This window comes from Mus pahari, chromosome 19 (assembly GCF_900095145.1).
Source record: "Mus pahari chromosome 19, PAHARI_EIJ_v1.1, whole genome shotgun sequence".
In the NCBI taxonomy this organism is placed as follows: domain Eukaryota; kingdom Metazoa; phylum Chordata; class Mammalia; order Rodentia; family Muridae; genus Mus; species Mus pahari.
Genome location: NC_034608.1, coordinates 83,592,913 through 83,614,367, shown reverse-complemented (window position 1 = coordinate 83,614,367; position 21,455 = coordinate 83,592,913). Strand labels below are relative to the sequence as shown.

General features: G+C 42.3%; 1 protein-coding gene across 1 annotated transcript in view; it reads right to left on the bottom strand.

Annotated features, from left to right (window-relative positions):
* Positions 1-5,797: 5,797 nt before the first annotated feature.
* Lpl (lipoprotein lipase) overlaps positions 5,798-21,455 on the bottom strand; it is a 25,879-nt gene continuing 10,221 nt past the window's right edge. The window contains exons 3-10 of the mRNA XM_021219279.2: positions 18,880-19,059; positions 16,789-16,900; positions 15,631-15,864; positions 14,679-14,921; positions 11,731-11,851; positions 9,972-10,154; positions 8,898-8,999; positions 5,798-6,312 (exon numbers count right to left, since the gene is read on the bottom strand). Of these exons, the coding sequence (XP_021074938.1) occupies position 6,312; positions 8,898-8,999; positions 9,972-10,154; positions 11,731-11,851; positions 14,679-14,921; positions 15,631-15,864; positions 16,789-16,900; positions 18,880-19,059 (1,176 nt within the window). The 3' untranslated portion in view covers positions 5,798-6,311. The remainder of the gene's footprint in view (positions 6,313-8,897; positions 9,000-9,971; positions 10,155-11,730; positions 11,852-14,678; positions 14,922-15,630; positions 15,865-16,788; positions 16,901-18,879; positions 19,060-21,455) is intronic.

Below are 21,455 nucleotides of genomic sequence, written 5' to 3'. Positions count from 1 at the left end.
ACACAGCACACAGCACACAGTAGCACTGCACAAAAGGGGGCACAATTTTGAAAATCGTATAGATAATACTTCAAACCATCTGAATTTGAAGAGGTACAATGTTTGAAAATCATTTGAAGTGTGAACAAGCTTTCCATAGCTGTGCCCAGCAGACCACTCTACATAAGTTTTATAATTCAAATGACACCACGGAGGCCTCCACTCAGTTTTATGAGAAGACACTCCACCATTACGATCCCATCAGACATGTTTGTAAGCTATCACAGTCCTGGAGCAAAGATGCTGTTTCTTTGCATGGTAATTAACTCACTTGCGTACTTCACCTACTACCCTTGGCTTGCATGTGTACAATTAATTCCACACCTACAAGTTGACCTGATTCCTTGTGCTTTACTTGAGTTTTGGTGACTGTTCCTGAAAAATCAGTGTTAGTAGGAATATTGGGAACAGTAAATAATTCGCCAGCAAATCCCTAGACTGTAAATTGACCCTTATACTGAGATTGCATGCAATTAGAGTTCCCCCCATGTCTATTGCCATTCTGTTCCTCCAGCAGTGAACAGCATGGCCATCTAGAACCACAAACCAGTATCAACTGCATTTCTCTTCTTAATTAAAAACAAAGTGTGTGTGTGTGTGTGTGTGTGTGTGTGTATGTGTGTGTGTGCTAGGATTGTGTGTTACTGTCTGTGAGTTCAAGTATACCCCTGCTGCTGTATGCATATGGAGGTCAGAAGACAACTCTGGGTCCTGGTTCTTACCTTCATCCTTCAGGTTAGCTGGCTTGAGAGTCTCTATGTATTCCACTTACCACATTGCTTTAAGAGTAATGGATTGGGTACCCAAACAGGTCTTTATGCATGCACCACAGGCACTCTGTTGAGCCACCACCCCAACCCCTCATGGATAGCATTTCTAGCAGCCTTCAAGCTGCCAGTTATTTGCATGTCTGTGTCCTAAAACCAACCTGAGTATTTAAACCTGTTCTGGCCACACCTTTGTTTTCTTGCCCATCTTTTTGCTTATTTTGGCTTGTTCCAAAAAGCAAAAGTTATACCTGGGAGGAGTTGTATTTCATGCTTGGGTGGCTCTTTCTATACATAACGTTTATTTGTAAGCCTATGGGGCTTCCCACTCAGCTTTACTGTAGCCTAATCTCTGATAAGAAGACTGAGGATATTGAGTGGAGGATTTTTCCCCCAGTGGAACTCTGCTGTGGGAAAGCATTTTACAATGCCAAGTTCAAGTACTCCTGATTGGAATGAATTGGTGTAAGACAGCCACATGAAGTTTATAGAGTGGCAATAAGGACAACCAGTCAGTCACTGCGTTTCACCAGGTCCAGTGCTGGTGACATAGATAGGCAGCTTAAGGATCCCCTGATGTGTGGGTCGGGAGTAACTTATTGGTTATAATCCTGAACTCCAATAAGATCTAATGAACAAAATAAAATTTCTTTTCCAGAACATCAGTGACTTAGTAGTTTCTAAGTAATGTCTTAAGAGTTTAGTGGAAATGTTATAAGACCACATTCAAATTAATTTAAGGCAAGAAGGAATCAAAATATTCAATAGGACTGGTGGTGCAGCTCTGTGATGAAGAATGTACTTAGCATGCTCAAGGCCTCAGGGAAAGTCTGCACCTGGTGACACTTACTTGCAATCTCAATTCAAAGGAAAGAGAGATGAGGAACATGGATTTGAGGACCAACAGACTGGCCTATTCCAAAACAAAAATAAGATTTGAAATAAAAAAGGAGCATTGTAGAAGGGCAGATATTTTTCTAGCATCATATACAAGACCTCAAGTTTGATCAACCACGCCAAGTGGGGAGAAGGAAGGAAAGGAAAAATAATAGACCGCCAATAACACTTTTCAGGTGTGGGGGGGAAGGTATAGCTATGGAATCAAACAATAAAGACTTATGGATCCTAGGAAGATGTCTGGACTAGAAATTGGTACAGGGCTTAGGCTTCTCCATCAGGCTTGGCAAGGGGGCACAAGCTATGGTTTGTCTGGATGCACAGGGATGCTCCTGTGGAGTTACGTGCAAACATGCGCATCTCAAAAGAAACCCATGTGCAGTACAGTGAGCTTGAAGGTAATCCCTTTCTGCTGCTTCCTTTCCTGTGCCACACCCTCCAGGCTTCTAGGGAGAGAGTTCAATTCTCTTCCTCTAGAATGTCCCAATTGCTGAGTCATCTAGGCCAAGCGACAGAGCTTATTTATCACACACAGTGTAATGACTGGAGAGGCATTCAGTAAGCTCAGCTAGGACTAGGGACACAATGCCAGCTGGCTTTTTCTGTCTCTTCAGCTAGACCTTTGTACATTCCACCTTACCTCTTTAGCCCTTGTGCTGAAGGACACTTGACTACAGGTCCTCAAAGCTAGAGAAAACAGACCACCCAACAACGTGCAGTTATGCTACTGGAAGTGCAGGGGGAAGTGGGCCAACTAATAGTCATGGAATTCACAAACCACAAGAATTTCATGAGAGTTTGTGTGTTGAGCCAATTTTCTGGATGGCAATGCTATATAACTCAGTTGGCTATTCTTAGCTGCAGATCTCATTTGGTGGAAGAATGTCTGCATAAACAATCCTATCCTGTGGAAAAACTGCAGTATTAATAGGTAAAAACAGCAACATACGGGCAATCTGTGGTGTAGCAGTCCCCTTTGAAACGGGACACTCCATCCTGGAGGAAGGCTAGATAGGACTCAGGAAACTCTAAAGGAAGACTTCTTCAGATTCAGGAAGAAGTCCTTCAGATTCAGATTATAGCTATCAAGAACACCCTGAGCCTTAGTGGAGTTGCAAGGCCCCTTGCTCCCCACTGTTGATGTATGTAGGAAGGACTGAGGAGGAAACAGACTCTCCCACCTGGTGAGCTGCCAGCAAGTCACTCAGAGAGTCCCAGGGCTGCAGCTTTGATGAGTTGTCACATGTATTAGAGTGTTCTTTCAGTTATGAAGTTCCTGTAAGCCCTCGCTCATACTTCTGCAGGTAACCACACTAAACTCAGTCAGAACACTAATTTGGTCTGCTGTCAGTTCCTATCTGGAGTGAGCACACATTTCTCTGTTGTATACGTGCATTAGTCTCTTTCACAACATGGTAGCCTTGGCTATTGTCTACTGTGACCCCTTGAGACTATCCTACTTTACTCCGTAATAAATTCTATGTTCTATATTAACAAGAAAAGAAAGAAAGGAAAAAGAAAGTATTGAAAATCACACCCACTCTGCAGACAATTCAGTACAGGAATAACTAACCTTCAAAGCGTAAGTTTCCCTGGTTCTTTCAAAACACGGACTCATAAGTGTTCTACTTACACGGAGTAAATTAGCAAGATAAAGCAAACTACGTATCTTTCATTTATGCCCTTGGAGCTTGACTAGATGTAAGGGAGCTAGCTCAAATTACTCATATACTCAGAGTTTGGGGCTCTGGTCTTAGCTGCAGTGGGTGTTGCATGGTCCTCTCTGGAGTTTTATTCATGTAAATTCCTCCAGGTGAGTGCCCCAAGACAGAGTCAGCATGAAAGAGGGACCCGAGTGGAAGGTGAAGTCTTCAATAACCGGAGTTTTTAGAACAATATGCCATAACTTATTCAGCATGCTCTTGGTCACATAGATCTTTGAGGGAGAATCTACACATACTCGCGTTTTAACACTAAGGGTCAGTAGTCATTGGAGCTACTGTGGAAACTGATTCCTGCCCTGGCCCCGTTGTTCTGCGCATGTGCATATATGCTTAGTCTCCAGATGGGGTGTCCCATCTAGAGTAGTGTGAGAATTAAAAAAAAAAAAAAAAAGATGGGAGATGTGATGAACTTGTTGGTACCCAGAGTGTAGCACTAGCTTACTGGGATGTCTGGACATATGCACTGTCACAGAGCAGAGGAGTTGAGATTACATTGATTCATTTGATTTCCTTAACTGATCAGGCACACATCTAATGGGAAACTTATTTTACTTCCAAGTCCTAATGGTTACTCAGTCAAAATTTGCTGTCTGAATCTGGCCTAAGAATAAATCTAATTTCTTCTTTAGAAAGGGCTAAATGATACAAAATGATGACTTAGTATCATGATAAAATGTTCTCAATTTTATTGAAAGCAGATACCATTTCTTCACACAGGTGAGTTTTTTTCTTTCAAAAGCCTATTTCGTTGTACTGTTTCATCAGAGTGAGTTGGCTCATTGAGACAGACAATCATGGATGGAGACGGACACAAAGTTAGCACCACAAATCTACACTGCAGATAACCACAACAGACTTTCCAGTGTTTATAAGCATTCTTACATACCAAAACATTATTTACAGCTAATAAATAAATTTAAAGCTAAAGCGTCATTGAGATATATATGCATGTATGTGTATATACTGTAATGAATTAGCAATGATGGGGATGCTGGTGACAAATTGTACATATTTTTATTGTTAGAATTGACTCCAAGCTTGATGAAATCAGTCACCTTTGTCCTATATTACATAGGCACAACCAACTTTCTCCTAGCAAGGGCTAACATTCCAGCATATCTGGAACTACTTCTCTAACATATTCCAGTATATCCCTTAACCCTTTCCTTTCTGAATCACATTGAATAATGACTATGCTTGTGGGGCTTTGCATGTGGGGCGGTGTTCAGATACCCACACATTTCACAGTTTCTGTTCCCAGTAATAGCCTCTGAGATAGATCTTCTTTATCATTTTATATTCATGAATAGTAAAAGCAATCTGAAAATGTGAGATCTCATTCATAAATGATTCTTCATTATTGATTTTCTTTTTTTTAGGTAAAACAAAACAGCGGCAACAAGCCTGGTACTTTATATAGCTATTACAATCGAGGGCTCTTCTCTTTGCACAACAGTTTACAAGCATCCATATGCACATTTTCTAGTAATTTCAACTTTTATGTGAAAAAAAAATGGTCCTGCTCTAAAATTTGTACTTTACACAGTGCAGAATTTGAACTTGATCACATCTAAACTAGAAATTAATGTGATGTGTTAGAAGTGTGACAGAGGCATGGCGGAGATGAGTCTCAAATGAAATACTAACTATTGGGTATTGGGGGTTTCAAATTGATGAAAACAAGTAAGAAAAATCCGATAATAAAATTATGGTTCCAGCACTCAGGAAGCTAAGGCAGGATGGTTGAGAGTTCAAGGCCAGCCTGAAGTACATAGTTTAGTTCTAGGTCAGACTTGGTTACAGCATGGGACAAGTGTGACTTTTTCTCAAGAAAGCAAAAAAGAGGAGTAAAATCAACCTAGGCATTATTTTCTTTCAGCTCAATTTATGTGTCACCTCAACTACAAGCTCACTTCCTTCCTTCCTTCCTTCCTTCCTTCCTTCCTTCCTTCCTTCCTTCCTTCTTCTTCTTTTATTTGTTTTTTATTTTGTTTTTCGAGACAGGGTTTCTCTGTGTAGCCCTGGATGTCCTGGAAGTCACTCTGTAGACCAGGCTGGCCTCGAACTCAGAAATCCTCCTGCCTCTGCCTCCCAAGTGCTGGAACTAAAGGTGTGTGCCACCATTGCCCAGCTTACAAGCTCATTTTCAACATCTATCCAGAGAACAATGTTAAAATATATTACAAATATTTAAAAGATGGAAGGATTAAGCCATGAAAATTCAAGTCTATTAAGAATTACTCAGTCTACGTTTTGTATCTCTGTTGACTTGCACTTTGTCGTGGTGGGACCAAGGGTTAGGACTTCATGAGCCATGTCTTCCGCTGCTTTTGCCAAGTCACACATTCCTGGTTCCTTTTTTTTATGGCAGGGGGAGACATATCCCAATGGTAAAAAAACTAGTTACAAAGGCCAGGTGTTTTGACCACTAAAGAAATGGATCTGACTCATGCCACAAAAAAACATTGTCCATATTAGACTTTGAGAAAACTTTGAAAAGGTCTCAATTTAAAACCTCAGAGTTCTAATAAAAATAAGAAGCCCTTACTGATTTTAGACCATGACCAAATGGGTCATATGAAGGAATCTTATATTGTTGGAAACAAATGATTCCTCCTTAAGGGATATAAGACAGCATGTTTCTCCTGCCTGCTGTCTTCTGATACTGGAAGACCTGCTACGGGCCATTAGATTCCTCACCCTGGGTTAGCCAAATATTTGAGACTGTCTTCTGTTTAACTAACAAGATAGAGCTGGGATTAATACTCAGGAAAACCCACTTTCAAACACCCAAACAAGGGTATTTTTTTAAATTAAATTTACTTTGTTTTCTTCTGTCTTCAAAGAACTCAGATGCTTTCTTCTCTTGTTGGTTTGTCCAGGGTCTGAGGAAAAACGGAAGAAAGGCTATTTGATCATCTGCTTTGTCTTTTACAAATCCATTCCCTTCCCAGCACTGTCATGAGGAAGCAGTGACATTCAGAACAGAGCTTGTGTGGTGCAGATCATAGATGTGGAAAAGCAGTGGTCTCCTGGGGCAGCCCACACCCTCCGTGCACACATAGAGAGACCCCATCTGGGCAGCCCACACCCTCCGTGCACACATAGAGAGGCCCCCATCTGAGCAGCCCACACCCTCCGTGCACACATAGAGAGACCCCATCTGGGCAGCCCACACCCTCCGTGCACACATAGAGAGGCCCCCATCTGAGCATCATCTTCAGAAGACCAGGTCATGTGATGACAAAAGTCACAAAGCTTTCCTATGCTCTACACATAATAGAAAGCCTACTTCACTCTTTCTTTGTGAGCATTCTGAAGAGTTAGCAGGGGACGTTAAACTGAGAGTCTGTGAGTTAAGAACCCTAAAAGAGCACTGGCTGACTCAGAATCCTAAATTTAAAATGCATTTCAAGTAATGACTTCCTATGTATCTGTTGTTTAGAAACCCTATGAACAGACCATAGATACATCATTGGACCTTCTCAGGTAATTTCTTAGAAACAGGGCTAACCAAGTACTTCATAAATAATTGAAGGTATTTCCTCATTTTTTGGGTTTTTACTTATTAAAGGGGCCTTTATTTTTTATATTCACATAGCTACTTAAAGTTGCAGATGGGCATGGGGGGAGGTAGGTGTATATAAGTGTGTTTGTGTGCTTATCTAAATTTTTATACTGGAGTCCCCTGTTTCAAAGAGGAGGTAAATATGAAGTTGCCTTGGATCTATGATTTGTAAGAGGCAAAGCGCTTATGGTTTAGTGGAAATTTCTCCCCTCAGTTAAGAGTCATTTGCCAGTTTAATGCTGGCTAGCTCTTCTCCATGTCAAGCTCTCTGGGGCACTCACAGTGATGTTTGGGATTCATGTGTCGCCTTCTTTTTATTCATTGCCATACCCCAATGTTTGTGATATGAGAACATACAAATTCCATGTATGTATAGTGACAAAGGTTATAAATAAAATTGGTAATCACATGTCAAATGTTACTGATAAGACCTTACCAGTTTTATTTTGCTTTTGTGTGGTTTTCCTCATCTATCCATAGTGAGCACATATAGGTTATATTTAGGTAGATATTTTAAATGACATGCTCATAATAGGTCTTTAATATTCTTTTTCTGAAGAGGCTAACTTTATTTGGTACTTGTGCTTATAATAATCTAGAAAACAGGATAAAGCAAAAGCAAATGCTTTTTCTATGGCCCAGTGATTCTGTGACCAGCGTCTGTTATTGTTTCTGTATCACTGCTTCTGTGGCACTATCTAGTATCTGCCTTTAATAGGTGTAACCTATTAGCACTTGGGGTCTGGCAGAGGAGCAAGGGGGAGGGATAAAAACAGCGTATCCTGAGAGCTTGGTAGAGGAGATGGAAGGTCACATGCTTGGTCTCCACTTAGCACTGACGTGCTGGAAAGATTCTGCTGCCAGCTGCCCTGGGGATTAGCCCCAGAGGTCACGTAGGACGGACAAGCCTGCAGTTGTTTTGAGATGGGATAACAGTTTCCTGTACTCTTACTCCATTTTCTCCCCATATTTGGGGTTTTGACACAGCTTAGGTCCCTCCTGTGGTCCTGTCCTGGAATCTGTGGCTATTGGAGCAAGAAGGTGACCATGTGGCTACAGCTGATATGAGACACTGGGCTGAACCTACAGCCACAGTGTTCCCTGCCTTTCAGATAACATCTATGTAGCTAACAGACTTGCAGTAGTGGGAAATTAAGAAGTGAGGACTTGTGTGTAATTCAAGAAATAAAAGTTAACTTGTCTGAGTTCGAGGCCAGCCTGGTCTACAAAGTGAGTTCCAGGACAACCAGGGTTATACAGAGAAACCTTGTCTCAAAAAATCAAAAAAAAAAAAAAAAAAAAAAAGTTAACTTGTGGGCTGGCAAGATGGCTCAGCGGGTAAGAGCACTGACCGCTCTTTGGAAGGTTCTGAGTTCAAATCCCAGCAACCGCATGGTGGCTCACAGCCACCCGTAATGAGATCTGACACCCTCTTCTGGTGTGTCTGAAGTCAGATACAGTGTACTTAAATATAATAATAAATGAATCTTAAAAACAAAACAAAGCCGGGCGTGGTGGTGCACGCCTTTAATCCCAGCACTCAGGAGGCAGAGGCAGGCGGATTTCTGAGTTCGAGGACAGCCTAGTCTACAGAGTGAGTTCCAGGACAGCCAGAGCTATACAGAGAAACCCTGTCTCGAAAAACCAAAAAAAAAAAAAAAACCACAAAACAAAACAAAACAAAACAAAGTTAACTTGTGTGTCTGGGATGAAGGTCAGCATAGTGCAAAAAGAAAAGTAGCATTAAGCGGTTAAAAAAAGGAAAAGAGCAAGTAAGCATAAGAAAAGAAAGAAAGGCTGAGAGAGAAGCCCTAAAGGTAGCGACCACAAGAGCTGCAGGGCAGAGCGAGGTGGAGGCCACTTCCAGAAGATGCTTAAAAAGCAGTGCTTCAAGCTGCTCACCAGCCAGACTTCTTCAGAGACTTGTCATGGCATTTCACAAACACTGCTGAGTCCTTTCCTTTCTGCAGGTGAGATACTTTCTCCCTAGCACAGAAGATGACCCTGTGGAAGAAAGACGATGTAAGCATGCCACATGGAACAATGAGAACAACTGTTCAAAATGGGTCAAGACCAATTACATCCAATGTAATCACGTTAGCTAACTGTGGTGTGTGGTCATATTTCCAACAGTTAAGGGCGCCATCTGGATTGCATCTCACTCAGAATGTCTGACCAGCAGAGCCTCTTAGTATTGCTGTAGGAGAATTAGGGAGTCAGCCTTCAACTGCTTTGGGAACAAAGGTTATGTAGAATTTTTCTATTCATAGAATTTCTAAAAGTTTTTGTCTAAAAATAAATGACTTATAATAATAATAATAATAAATACTACTACTACTAATAAATTTCTCAATTCTAGTTTAAAGAGTTGTTCCTATCAAAGGTATGGTCACAAAATCCCTGGTCAAGTATGTAAACACTTCAATTCTATGGGGCTCTTTATACAAATTATTTGTTCTATAATTTGTAAATATTTTGTACTTACAAGAAAAAGTCCTAGATGAATACATAGATTGCCTACTTCTGATCCCAGCTTTCATTTTAGATAATTGTGACCAGCTCAGGGCTTACATGTCCCTTACTTGAAATGCAGAAATATCACAGGCTGGGCATCTCCAATCCCAAAATATAAATTCCCAGATGTTCCAAAATGATGGCACACGTGGGAAGTTTCACACCATGATCTGAGGTGATGGATGGTAGTCAAAATGCACACTCACTGAAAAGGTTCAATTACCTTCAGACTGTGTGCATAAGAGGCCCGTGAAATAGCTAACTCCTATGGATCTCATTATATTTGTGCAACTATTCTAAGATCTAAAAAAAAAAAAAAAAAAAGGCCAAACGTTTCCATTGCCAAGTGTGCAAGTGTGACTGGTACCCCACAAGTCCCTCAGTGTGACCAGGAAAGAATATTCCTGAACCGTTTCTGCAGTAATTAACTAGGTCCACAGGACTGGAGAGGAGAGTTCCTACTTTTTCTGAGTCTCTCCGGCTTTCACTCGGATCCTCTCGATGACAAAGCTGGGGCTGCTCCACCAGTCGGGCCAGCTGAAGTAGGAGTCGCTTATCCACTTCAGCTTCATCATCAGCAGTTCTCCGATGTCCACCTCCGTGTAAATCAAGAATGAGTAGGTTTTATTTGTGGAAACCTCGGGCCTGGGTGAAAATTCCACAAAGTTGGTTACTTCTGGAAATCAGCCTTTTCTCCTCACTAAATGTAAATAGCTTTATTGTTTGGATGATATTTTTAAAATGCAAAACATGTCCAAGATGAATGTCAGCAGCATTTGGCTGCTTAAGATCCTGAACCCCCTTTTCCTCCTAACACTATAAATGAGTATAGTTCTCAAGGGAAAAAGGCCACTAGCCAGTTTTCAATTCCTATATTCCTTTTTAATTTATACATGTGTTCCCTTGCCTATAAGGTATATATTCAGCCTTCTTCTTTACTCTATGTTCACTATGTTTACCTACTTTTCAAGAACTCTGATTTTTAGAATCTGCATTGATTTTTTTCAATTTTTTTATTAGATATTTTCTTCATTTACATTTCAAATGCTATCCCGAATGTCCCCTATACCCTCCCCCTGCCCTGCTCCCCTACCCACCCTGTATTGATTTTATTGACATGATGAACCATAACTCACATGACCTTTGCCTCAATGTTAATTAACACTCAGTTTGTGGTATATATTCCATGATAGTGAATATGACACACTTCAATTAAAAAAAAACATTCTATTGAGTATTTCTTCAGGATACATTGTAAAAGAAACCTCTTCCTTGTAACCATAGTTATGGAAAATTATTTCCTTGCTGTCTTCTTTGCATGGAAAGTTCTTGCAACCAATGATACAGCCAGTAGATGTATGTTCTGCTCAGTCACTTTATAGTCACTGTGCACTTTAAAACATGTGTTCATTTAGGAATTGATAAAAGGTATCATGAAATTTTCTCTAATCAAAACTGAGTAATACTTTGTCATGTGCATTTTACTTATGCTATTTTCTATATCTATCTATCTATCTATGTTAGTAAACTGACTTCCTGCTACAATTGTTTTTTTTTTCTTGGTGACACTGGCACATCCAAATGATAGGTAATTGTTCTACCTTCCAGCCACATCCCTGCTTCATAATGTTAACTCTTTTGGGCGGAACTTATCTACTTTATCTATTTTCTTTTTTAAAAAAAAGACCCGAAGCTGGGCAGTGGTGGCGCACGCCTTTAATCCCAGCACTTGGGAGGCAGAGGCAGGCAGATTTCTGAGTTCAAGGCCAGCCTGGTCTACAGAGTGAGTTCCAGGGCTACACAGAGAAACCCTGTCTCAAAAAAAACCAAAAAAAAAAAAAAAAAAAAGACCTGAAATGTTGAAGGAAAATACAAAGTATAGAGTAAACAAGTATAGAAGAGATTAGAAAGCAGTGTTTTCTCATATAAAATGGTGCAAAATCTCCATTTTTTTTAATTCTAAATTCTTTTTCTTCTTTTGGTATTTTGAAACAGGGTCTCTCTACATAGACCAGGCTGGCCTTAAACTCACAGAAATCTAACTATCTATGCCTCCCAAATGTGGGATTTTTAAGGCTTTGATCTAATTTCTTTAAACTAGAATTTCTTTTCATAGAGAGGTCAGGAGTCGTGTGTACTTCTGTTTCCCAGATCCAGGGCTCTGGCAAGGAGCAAGGTTGTGACCGAGCCACAGTTTGGAGACAGGCCCAGAGATACTCACAGGGTGAAGGCAATGTTCTCACTCTCGGCCACCGTGCCGTACAGAGAAATCTCAAAGGCCTGGTTGTGTTGCTTGCCATTCTCAGCCCCAGAAAAGTGAATCTTGACTTGGTAATGGAACACTGTAGGGAAGGATATTGGCACAAGGCATGTCAGTCTTCATGGAAACATTATAGTTCCCAAAACATCAAGCAGTTCAGACTCCTAGAACATGTCTTCTGAGCACCCAAACAACAGGCGCACATGCTGCACCATCTGAAGTGACTTGGAAACAGTTGAAAGTAGTGCAGCCCTTATGTGCATTTCCGTGTGGCCAGAGTGCATGGGAAAAAACCCAACTTGTATCTGAACTGCCAACCTGGAAGGGACTGCCTGCCAAACACACCCAGAAAGCTCTTTTGGCCTCCACTTACCTTGGCCACCTTATATTTCTACATCTGTGCCAAACATATTTGGTATTTGCTCTACTGTGTTACTGTTACTGTGTGAGGCCTTGTTTCTTCCCATTTCCTGGGTTCACTGTGCCACCCCCACCCCTCCTCATTCTGTTCCTTCACCCACGCAGTAAGCATGTGTGCGACACATACAGTACAGTGAATTACTGTGAACCACCAGAAAAGCCCTGAGGTACAAAGCCAGGTCCCAAATTGTCCTGACTTAGGAAATCCACCAGGAAGCAGGAACTTGAACTTCCGTATCTCTTCCCCACTTATTTGCCAAAACCCCGAGTCCAATAACAGTTACTGTGACCAAGATGGGGGTCATTCTGATGGTTACTTCCTGTAACCCAAGATTCCTATGCATAGCTTTTTTTTTTAAATCAATCTCAAATTTTCTGAAAGCAGGGTAAGACTCTTTTATTTTTTTTTTTAAGATTTATTTATTTATTATATGTAAGTACACTGTAGCTGTCTTCAGACACTCCAGAAGAGGGAGTCAGATCTTGTTAACGATGGTTGTGAGCCACCATGTGGTTGCTGGGATTTGAACTCCGGACCTTCGGAAGAGCAGTCGGGTGCTCTTACCCACTGAGCCATCTCACCAGCCCCTATGCATAGTTTTTATTACACTGATATCTATTAAATGGAATTTCTCTTATGACGAGACTGAACATCCTTAACTCTAATGGCAGAGAATGTGTCAAAACTGGATTTTGATGTGGCTTTGCATATTTATTTTCATAACAAATTTTCAGTACATTCTATTGTGGTTTCTTGTGATAATCTATTTAATTTAGCTATTTGTTTTGTTTTAAGTGATGGTGTGTATGTGTGTGTGTGTGTGTGCGCCCAGCTGGCCTCAAACTCATTATATAGTTGAAGACATTCTTAGATTCCTGATTTCCTGCCTGTACCTCTCAAGGGATGGGTATTACAGGTATGCACAACTATGCCAACCTTGTTAGCTCATTTGATAATGAAAGTAAATAGCTAGGTAAGCAAAAACAACAAACAAACAAACAACAAACAAACAAACAAACACCACAAAGCAACCAAACCCCACGCTTACTCAAATGTAAAGATAAACCATCCTGTGCCTAAGGCAGAGCTGTAGGTCACCCCAGGAGAGGCTCGTGCTAGGGATTGTCTAAGTGTTTCTAGGAAGTCCAGGCAGAAGCCTGGGTGACCGTGTGTAAGCCACGCCCTGTTTTTAGAGTATGGCCTCTTCCATACTCTAACACCTGGTTCTAGAGTTAGAGAAAGTGAGTGCTATCTCACAGCCTTCAAGATTTTTTTGCATACCATATGCTCCAGTATCTAGGCCACCTGGCATATATCTACAGATATATTTTCTCTAGGGAAGCTATGTAATAAGTTCCCTTCAGGCTTCAACCAGGTCTCTGCCAAAGGCAATCTGTCCAAAATCGATCTCTAACACCAGATGTATCTTACAATACAACCTTCTTCCCCCATGTATGTCTTTTGGTCTTGCTCTAAGCAAGAGTCCAAGCTTTAAGTTCAAGTTTGAAATGAGTTCTCATGGCCAGATGGACATCTAACTTGGCATGCTTGCTCCCGTGTCAACTTGACACAAGCTACAGTCATCTTAGAGGAGAAAACCCAATGGAGAAAATGCTTCCATCAGATCAGTCTGCAGGCAAGTCTGTAGAGTATTTTCTTAATGATTGATGGGGAAGGGCCCAGCCCATTGTGAGTGGTGCCACCTCTGGGCTGGTGGTCCTGGGCTCAGCAAGAAAGCAGGCTGAGCGAGCCATAAAGTGTAAGCCATTGAGCAGTACACCTCTGCAAGCTCCTGTCTCAGGCTCCTGTCCTGCTTGAGTTCCAGCCCTAACTTCCTCTGATGATGGACAGTGATGTGGGAATTTAAGCAGAGTAAACTCTTTGCTCCCCAAGTTTCTTTGGTCATGGTATTTCATCTCAGCAATAGAAACCCCAACTAAGACACCTGGAATATTTGAATATTGGAGTTCCTTGACTTCATGAAAAGCAAATTTTCGAAGTGACAAATGCTCTATGAAGTTCCAGATTGTAATTTAGCCTTTGTGGGCTATGTGGTCTTTGTCTCAATCACTCGAGGCTGCCTTTGTGGCAGCGTAAGATAATATGGAAATGAACATGTCTGACCATGTTCTAATAAAACTTTATTTACAAAAGTAAGTAGTAGGCTGAATTGGGCCAAAGGGCTAGAGTTTATAATCTCAAAGTGATGGTTTCAAATTAGCTATATCACAGTACTAATGGCTGGTTACGGCTACAGAGAAGGCTCGCTGCAAATTCAAGGCTGAGCACTGGGGTCTTACTGGTATGGGAATCAAGACCTAGATGAAGTGGACCAGTGAAAACGCCTCTGCATTAACAGAGGCACAAGTGAGGCTTTAGGACTTAGTAACATCACTTCATTAACTATTCTAATAGACAGGCTTGGCCCATGACAACAGAGATGGCATTAACCAATCCCCTCCTTCCCTTCCCACAGCGTCCAGCTTACCTTTGTAGGGCATCTGAGAGCGAGTCTTCAGGTACATCTTGCTGCTTCTCTTGGCTCTGACCTTGTTGATCTCATAGCCCAGATTGTTACAGCGATTCTTTCGACAACTCAGGCAGAGCCCTTTCTCAAAGGCTTCCTTGGAGTTGCACCTGTACGCCTTGCTGGGGTTTTCTTCATTCAGCAGGGAGTCAATGAAGAGATGAATGGATCGCTCATGCGAGCACTTCACCAGCTGGTCCACGTCTGGGCAAAGAGACATGAGAAACTGCTGCAGTTCTCCCGAGATTGCCTTGCACAAGGGTAGACTCGGTGTCAGGCTCTGTTCTCAGGGTGTGTTCTTGGTGGCAGCTGCTCACTTTCCTCCTTAACTGTCAAGCTGACCATGAAGAGTTGACAAGAACTTTTGGCCCCTGCCACTTTGTATTTATGAATATTTATAAAGTCATAATAGACAACATCTGAGGGAGAAGTTGATTCCCTCCAGCTTACGAGAAACTTCCCTTTACTGAAAGCATCTACCACTTTTGGTAGACATTAAGGTGTTCCTAAAAGCATAGTTCTAGAAACCATACCATAAAGGGGATAATTGTTAAATTAGTAGTTGAGAGGTCAGAAGACAAATTCGGTCCTTGCCTTCTACCTGGTCTGACATAAGGTCTCTTCTTTGTGTCCAGGTTAGCTGTCCCGCAAGCTTCTAGGGAGGCTCCTCTCTGCCTCCCACCCCACTGGAGGGCTGTTGGGATTACAAACATTGGTGCATCTGGCTTTTATGTGGGCTCTGTGATCTAAATTTAGGAACTTACACATGCATGGCAAGTGCTTTACCCACTGGGCCATCTTCCCTCCCCACAAGTGTGTATACTGAAACCACACATTGTAGAGATAGGGGACAGGATACAAGATCATTGAGCCCTAAGCCTCCAAACTCACATTGAAGTGACTTGTAGCTTACCTCCGAGACCTCTCTCTGCAATCACACGAATGGCTTCTCCAATGTTGCATCCTGGCTGGAAAGTGCCTCCATTGGGATAAATGTCAACATGCCCTACTGGTTTCTGGATCCCAATACTTCGACCAGGTGACCCCCTGGTAAATGTGTGTAAGACATCTACAAAATCAGCGTCATCAGGAGAAAGGCGACTGGGGGCTTCTGCATACTCGAAGTTAGGCCCAGCTGGATCCAAGCCTTAGGGGCAAAGAAAGGAGTCCCATGGATTTTTAAAGTCTGCAGCACATTTAATCCTTGCATCAGCATCTGCTCTTCTGGGTGCTATTGGAAGTCTTAAATTCCTAACAGCTGATAGTCTTCACAGTTGGATCTTTCAGTGACTAAGAGTCAAAAAAGTAGGCATAGTTCTTCTAAAACCCAGAATCTCTCTTGCTCTCTTCCATTCCCTCTCATTCTCCGACTCTTGATGCCCCTGCCTAAGATTCCACAGTGCTGGGATTACAGATGTGTGCCAATGGAGCCCACACATTGCAGTTTCCCCACCCTCCATCTTTCTCCAGATGCTCCTGTTACTAGGATGGCTTTAAACACACACCATAGCTGCCAATGGCTTTGAACTTGCTACCTTCCCGTGTGCTAGTGTTACAAGCATGCATCATCAGGCCTAGCACGCACCTCTTTAACTGGCCAGTCTACAGAGGTTTTTCACACCTAGTGGCCTGATGTCCTCTTGGAGGTTATTTCTGAATCTGAGAAGACCATTAATCACTGATCAGTTCCCTTCTCCTCTCTATACCAGGTTTATATTTATATTTCCCATTTATTGCCGCTTCCTAGATGATTCTCTTACTCCAAAGCTCTCTAGAACCAGTCCTTGTCAGTCTCCTCGGTGCTATGCGAGAGGGAGACAGCTATGGACCAGAGGAGGGTGAGAACTCATTCTCACAGGAATGTGTGGGTCTCTGTGCTTAACACTAGTGCCTATTTTTGTGCCACCGCCAGGTGGAAAGCTAGAGCTCAAACAAGAGATGATGAATATTGGGCCCAAGCCCCCAATACCACGCACGTGGGTATGTAGCAGAAGCAGCTCAGATTCTATCTCAGAATGATGGTCCTGTTGCTTCTTGTGATAAATGAACGAAACGACAGAATGCCTCTTACCAGTAATTCTATTGACCTTCTTGTTGGTCAGACTTCCTGCCACGCCGGCAGCGTGGGCTCCAAGGCTGTACCCTAAGAGGTGGACGTTGTCCAGGGGGTAGTTAAACTCCTCCTGTGGGGTAATAAATGAAAAATGTCTTGGTATATGGTCAAACATCAAAACTAAGAGTAGTAAAAAATGAAAGTAAATGTTGATTTTTAAAAATTGGCACTACTATAAATGAATTTTAGTGATTTCATGCTATACCTAAAAGAGACAAATACTCTGGCATTGAGACTTTTTTCCCAAGTATTTGGTATGTATGAATATATATGTGTGCGCATATATATATATATAATTTAAGTGTATATATAAACTTTTGCACATTATCTGCTTGTCCAAATATCCTGCATCCTGTTATTCCTTGAAGTTAGCCATGACTAAAGCAGACAAAAGGAAATGGGAAGGGATCATGGGCACGTATAGCTCAGCTTTCTGTATCAACAGATGTGGTGGTTTGAATGAGAATGGCCCCTATAGGCTCATGTATTTAAATGTTTGGTCCTCAGTAGGTGGAACTGTTTGGGAAGCATTTGGAGGTGTGGCCTTGTTGGAAGAGGTGTGTCACTGGGGGTAGGTTTTGAGGTTTCAGAAGCCCACACCACTCCCAGTGTCTCTATCTGCCTGATGGCTGTACCTGGAGATTTGAGCAAGCACGCCTGCCTGCCTGCTGCCATGCTCCCTGCCATGATGGTCAAGGAGTCTAACTCTCTGAAACCCTGGGCCCCAAATTAAATCTTTGTTTTCTAAGTTGCCTTGGTCATGGTGTTTCATCACATCAATAGAAAATTAACTAAGACAACATATAAGAAGCCTGGAGTCCAGGGAAATGATCTTGTTTTTCCAAGTTCATTTGTATGACTAACAAAAAAGCCAAGAAAATAACTTTTGGTTTTTTTTTTTGATGGTTAATCCAATAAACATAGCATGGCCTTTTGCATCCAATTCCCTGGTTGCAACAACTTGGCTTTATGAGAGTCCAAGCTTACACTGTGGTAAAAATGAAGATATACAGCTAGTAAGTCATCCCGCTCTGTCACATCCTTTGATATTTCAGTGAATAGAACTTTAGCTATTTAGCGCAAAAACAAACAACCAAAAAAACACCAAAACAAACTAAAAAAACTTTCAAAGTTAACTCCCAGAGTGTGGTCCCCAAGAGAAGGAAGTGTGTAAAAATCTGTAGGCAACACCAATTCTGGACCCTTACCTAGCTCATGTCTTAAATGTCTCCCCAACTGTCTTTCTGCCTCAGTTAATCTCTGCCCCACGCCATGAGGGTGACTATATATGGATCTGAACTACTCTAAGAGCCAAACACTATTAATTATTTTGTTAGAGGTTGGCAGTCTAACAAGAGTCAAAGCAGGATACAAATACACGTGCCAGCCAGCTGTAGGGAAAAGAGGTGGCTGGACATGCCATCTTGCCTCTGTCCTAAAAAGCAGGGCTTTTGTTAATTCTACCCACTTATTCCATTCCACAGATCTTAGTCTCAGCAGATCTGCTCACTGAAATACCAAAGGACAGGGCAGAGCAGGGCAGGAGGATTCATTGACTGTATAGTTCATTCTTACCTGTGGTGGTTTGAATATGCGTGACCCAGAGAGTGGCACTATTAGGAGGTGGGGCCTAGTTGGAAGTGTGTCACTGTGGGGGTGGGCAAAGAGAGCTTCCTCCTATCTGCCTAAGGATGCCAGTCTCACGTTAGGATCAAGATGTAGAACTCCTGGCTCTACCATCTACCTGACTCTATGCTGTCATGCTTTCTGCCGTAATAATGGACTGAATCTCTGAACCTGTAAGGCAGCCCCAATTAAATGTTGTCTGCTATAAGAGTTGCCTTGGTCATGGTGTCTCGATCACAGCAATAAAAGCCAAACTAAGACACTGATACAATGTAAAAATGCTCTTGTGAAAAATTGAAATGCTTCAGAAAACATCTTAGATCTCAGAGAAAAGGCAATAAGATAAAATAAAAATCAGCCATGTGTCGAGCTCTAACCAAGAATTTTATCCTACATACAGAAGGCTCCTCCCTCCAGTCTTACCTCCATCCAGTTGATGAATCTGGCCACATCATTTCCCACCAGCTTGGTGTAGCCAGCTGACACTGGATAATGTTGCTGGGCCCGATACAACCAGTCTACCACAATGACATTGGAGTCTGGTTCTCTCTTGTACAGGGCAGCCACAAGTTTGGGCACCCAACTCTCATACATTCCCGTTACCTGAAAAGGACAGTGCAGGATTTCTTTTGACTATAATTCATTACAAATATGGCAAGCATCTATGTGAAATGAAAAATACAAACTTTCATGGAAGCCCATTGGCTCAGGCTGAAAACTCAAGCCTCAAGGGGCACTCTTATTCTTTCTTATTCTTTCCCGCTTCCAGGGCAAATGTGAGTGTACCAGGGAGAGTGCTGGCCTCAGGAACAGCACACTGGAGACTATCCTGCTTTAAAAAGTTATGTTTTATCAACTAGTAAGACTTCAACAGTTTACACTATTTTTTTTTAAAAAAAGATCAGGGCCAATGTGTTAAACATTTATAGCCAAATTATACACTTTTAGAAAAGAAATGTTGTTTAATTACTTTTAATTAAGTTAGGAAGTGTTTCCCAGAAGAGGCTATGTAAAGGCCAGGCCTGCTGGGCATGTCTATAATTTTGGCAACTCTGTAGAACAATGGAAGAGTTAAGTTCATGGCCTGCCTCAGTTACAGAATAATTTTAAGACCAACCTTGGGGATCTTAATGAGACTGCCTTAAAAACAAAAGTGGAAAGAGGGTCAGGGCCATTGTACAGTGCTTGGCTTGCATGTGCCGAGAGAGCCCTAGGCTTAACATTCAAAACTGCATAATAAGAAAAAGGAAGATATTTTTAAGAGCTGCAAATGCACTGCTTATAAAGTATGGTTTTCAAATGCAAACCATTTGTTAAGGACGTTAGGGTCAGGTCACATTGCAGCCACAGTAGAGGATATACCGAATGTTTGTTGAACGTAGAAGACTTTGGCAAATGTGTTTAAGGCAGCTTTTAATGGAGTCCTACAAAAACCAACAGAGTAAAGGGACCCTTGGATACCCAAATCTACTGACTCCATCTGGAGTTTTACACTTAAATGATGAGTTCTTTTAGACTCCTGTTTTATTGTTTATCATATATTAGACTAGAATACCCAAACTTGAACTTCGCTTCATCCCTGCACTAGACAAACTTTAGAACTTCTCACCTAGTTTCTGTGCCCTGTGTTGGGGCAAGTCCAGCCAGCCCAGGAGATATGGATTGTAGTTCTGCCTCTCCTACTTACTAATCAGTAATTCTGTAAACTTCAGCCTTCCTGGGACACCTGCATCAGAAAACTGGCTCAGAAAAGCTCAAAGCTCCCACATACATTTCCACTTGGGACCAATCGGGTTCCTGATCTCCTTGTGGGTCTCTGCAACTATTTTAAGCATGGAGAGAAAGCAGAGAAGAAACGATACAAAGCTGAGGTCAGCCCACCGAAAGCCCAGTTAAGCCTCTTTGAACAGGTCACAGCCAGGATACTTCAAGTTGGGGTTGAGAGTATGCCTCTGAAGGAACAAACTGAGCAAGTGCAGACTGTCCGTCCTGGACTGTTGGTCCTAATCAGCCCCCTACCCGACGGCTGCACTGACTCCCTTTGGCAGCTCCCGTAGAAGATCAGAAGGTGGTGTCATTTCTTCAGAATGTAATGTTAACTGCAGACTCCTTCCCGCCCCCGTGTGACAACCAGCAAGGGCAAAGCTCCACTGGGAGTGGGTGGCTCTCCTGACGTGACAGGAGAGTGTCCTGACTTCCCGGGCGTCTGTGTCCTTGAGTGGCCTGGAAGCTTATCTTTGATAAGCTGTTTGTTCTAGGTTCTGTTGTACCTTTTTCTCTATCAGTGTTTCCAAATTGGTCAGTCTGGAAGAGGGCAGGTGACCAACTTACCTGCACTGCTGGCACTTGGATTAACTCAGTAGCAACTCATCCAACCCTTGCTTTTTTGATTCAACTTAAAATACAAAAGGAAGAAAAGGTGTCCAGGGAGCTGTTCCCGTCCTCGGCTCAGAAAAGGTCTTGTTTTCTAGATTTCTCTTCTTACAAGCCTGTGGCAGACAAGGCTCTGAAGCAGAGCCCACTCTGCTGCCTGTAGCAGGTGTTTTGACTGAACCCAGGCAGCCTTTGCTCAGATAAGCCAGGATCAGCTGGCTTTATTACAGTTCCAGACGAGGCTAGCCTGTGTGATAGGGAAACAGCCGGTATGACCAGCAACCTCGCCTGAAGAGCTCAGGTGCTGCATTTTGTGAGGTAGTAGGCCCAGGAGCAGCTTCTGGCACTGTGTCTACAGACTGCGTTAGTCAGGTTACCTTATAAGCGAAGGAAAGTCTCGTAGCCCCACGGCAACTTTCTAAAGCACCAAATTCTCTCAGGGGTCGGGCTGAGATGTGTGAGAGTTAAGACTTGCAGTTGCTTCCCACGGATAAACGAGCTTAAACTTCTTGGGAAGTATTAAGGGCCTGTACTGGCTAGCTTTGTGTCAACTTGACACAGCTGGAGTTATCACAGAGAAAGGAGCTTCAGTTGGGGAAATGCCTCCATGAGATCCAGCTGTAAGG